This window comes from Frankliniella occidentalis, unplaced genomic scaffold (assembly GCF_000697945.3).
Source record: "Frankliniella occidentalis isolate FOCC.00 unplaced genomic scaffold, Focc_3.1 Scaffold1945, whole genome shotgun sequence".
NCBI classification, from domain to species: Eukaryota; Metazoa; Arthropoda; class Insecta; order Thysanoptera; family Thripidae; genus Frankliniella; species Frankliniella occidentalis.
This window is the reverse complement of record NW_026269040.1, coordinates 1-2,256: the sequence shown is the minus strand read 5'-3', so window position 1 is coordinate 2,256 and position 2,256 is coordinate 1. Positions and strand designations below refer to the sequence as shown.

At 64.1% G+C, this 2,256-nt stretch overlaps 1 protein-coding gene across 1 annotated transcript in view; it reads right to left on the bottom strand.

The window, feature by feature from the left end:
- Positions 1-2,177, bottom strand: part of LOC113211542 (acetylcholinesterase-like) — a gene marked incomplete at its 5' end in the record, with an annotated part of 7,070 nt that extends 4,893 nt beyond the window's left edge. Inside the window, 2 exon segments of the mRNA XM_052276163.1 lie at positions 748-1,757; positions 1,856-2,177. Of these exon segments, the coding sequence (XP_052132123.1) occupies positions 748-1,757; positions 1,856-2,177 (1,332 nt within the window).
- Positions 2,178-2,256: the final 79 nt, after the last annotated feature.

Below are 2,256 nucleotides of genomic sequence, written 5' to 3'. Positions count from 1 at the left end.
GGGGGGCAGACGAATGGGCGCAGTGAAGGGAATGAGCAAACAGACGAGCACAACGAGAAAGGGGGGAGGGGGGGATGTGTGGGGAAATGTGCGGCGGTGAGTCTGAGGGGAGAGGGAGAGAGTGAGCTTGTGTGTGAGAGAGTGAGAGAGAGAGAGAGCATATTTTTACGGTGTAGAGGGTGCAATATAAGCCTGACCCACTGGCACACATTCGCGACTAGACGCATATGGCGGGCATAAGCACCGGCGCCCCTGCCGCAGCGCAGTTTTACTCAAGCCGGCTTTGGCGGCGCCCGCCGGCTCCGCACCGGCACTTCGGCGGCAGTGGCTTTGCCCAGCACCTTCCTGGGGCGGGCCAGCAGCTGCCACCTGCAGGGCCTGCAGGGCCTGCAGGCCCGACTGACCGCAGCCCGGGGTGGCTCCTCCGCTCACCTGCCCCTCGACGCTAAGCCCCGGGGTACTGCCGCGGACGCTTACGCGCGCGGAAGTTCACTAAGCTTGTAAGATCGGGCCCGCTGGTCCCCCCAGCCCGGCCCGGTGGCGAGCCTTGTGGCCAACTTGCCACTAATTCACCCCAAGACCAGGATCAGGTCCAGCCAGCGGCCACCTGACCTCGTGGACACGTGCGGCCCCCAGCCAGCGCGCCCCGCTGCACTGCGCGATTATGCGGCTCATTCCTTGACAAACGGCGGCGTCTGCTCCTACTTCCGCCGCTTCCGCCTCCGCTTCCTCCCTCCCGTGACTCACCCGGTCTTGGCGAAGTTGGCCCAGTAGCGCATCATACGCTTGCTCAGCTCCACCTCGAGCGGGTGGTACTTGAGCGCGGGGTTGAGCGCCTCGCCGAACACGTAGTTGATCTCGTCGGCGTGCATGACGCCGGTCCACGAGGGCCAGGGGTTGTTGATCGACCGGTGCTTGAAGTAGTACATGTACACGTTGTTGCCCGTCTCGGCGTAGCGGTGCGCGAACTCGTTGACGTTGCACGTGAAGTGGTAGTCGCCCACCATCTTGTCGAGCGCGTCCCGGTTGCGCGTCGAGTCGTCCGGGTTGAGCCAGTCGGTGTACTCGAAGACGATGGCCTGCCTGGCTACTGGGTTGACGTAGGGGTTGAGCTCCCGCACCGCCATCAGGAAGTCGTCCCTGCTGACGTACACGTCCTCCTCCTTGCGGAACAGCTCCGTCAGGTAGTACAGGATGAAGTAGTATCCCTCCTCCGTGTTGCTGCCCATCAGGATGTTGGTCTTCTTGAAGTTGCGCGTGGCCAGCGACTTCTGCGGCATCTCGTCGAGGAACGAGCCGTCGATGACGGGCACGAAGGGGAACTCACAGATGCCCAGGGTGCCCCACTCCTTCTCGACGAGCTCGGAGGCGGTCGTGTTGCGTAGGCAACGGATCACGGCCGGCAAGTTGCCGCGCGTCGGGTTGGGGCAGCCCACGGCCTCGGCCAGGCGCAGCCCGCGCAGGATGGACTCCTCGCGGGATATGATGGCCCAGGGCGCGGTGGGCGAGCCCGACTCCATGATGGCCTGGCTGAACAGGTTGCGGCTGAGCGGCGACAGCAGGTGGATGCTCACGGCCACGGCGCCGGATGACTCGCCGAACAGCGTGATGTTGTTGGGGTTGCCGCCGAACGCGTGGATGTTGTCGTGCACCCACTGCAGCGCCATCAGCTGGTCGAAGAGGCCGGCGTTGCCCGGCACGTCCGTCGTGTCGAAGAAGAGGAAGCCCAGCGAGGCCACTCGGTACTGCATGCTCACCTGCAGAGGAGGGAAAAGAGAAAAGATATTGATATTGAATGCGGTCTCGTTCTCAGAAAAGTAGAAAATTATTCTCAGGAGCTGCGCATAGTACTGACCACAATGACTCGCTCCTCGGACACCAGGATCTTGGGGTCGTACACGTCTAGGGTGGAGGTGCCCGAGTAGAAGCCGCCGCCGAACACCCAGACCATGACGGCGGCGTTGCGGGGCCGCGGCCGGGGCGCGTACACCGACACGTACAGGCAGTCCTCGTTGAGCGGCGTGTTGGGGTTCCACATGGTGGCGCCGGGGAAGTCCCCGAAGAGCGTGTCGATGATCTGGACGCACGAGTTGGGCTGCGTCGTGGCGTTGTAGATTTCGTGGCCCGTCACGTCCCAGCTGTCCACGGGTCGAGGGTGACGGAATCGGAGGGGGCCTGGAAAAGAGAAGAGAGCATCTGTGCGTCAACGCCTGGTCCCGCTGCCGCCCCGCCCTGCCCCGCCCCGCCCCGCCCCCC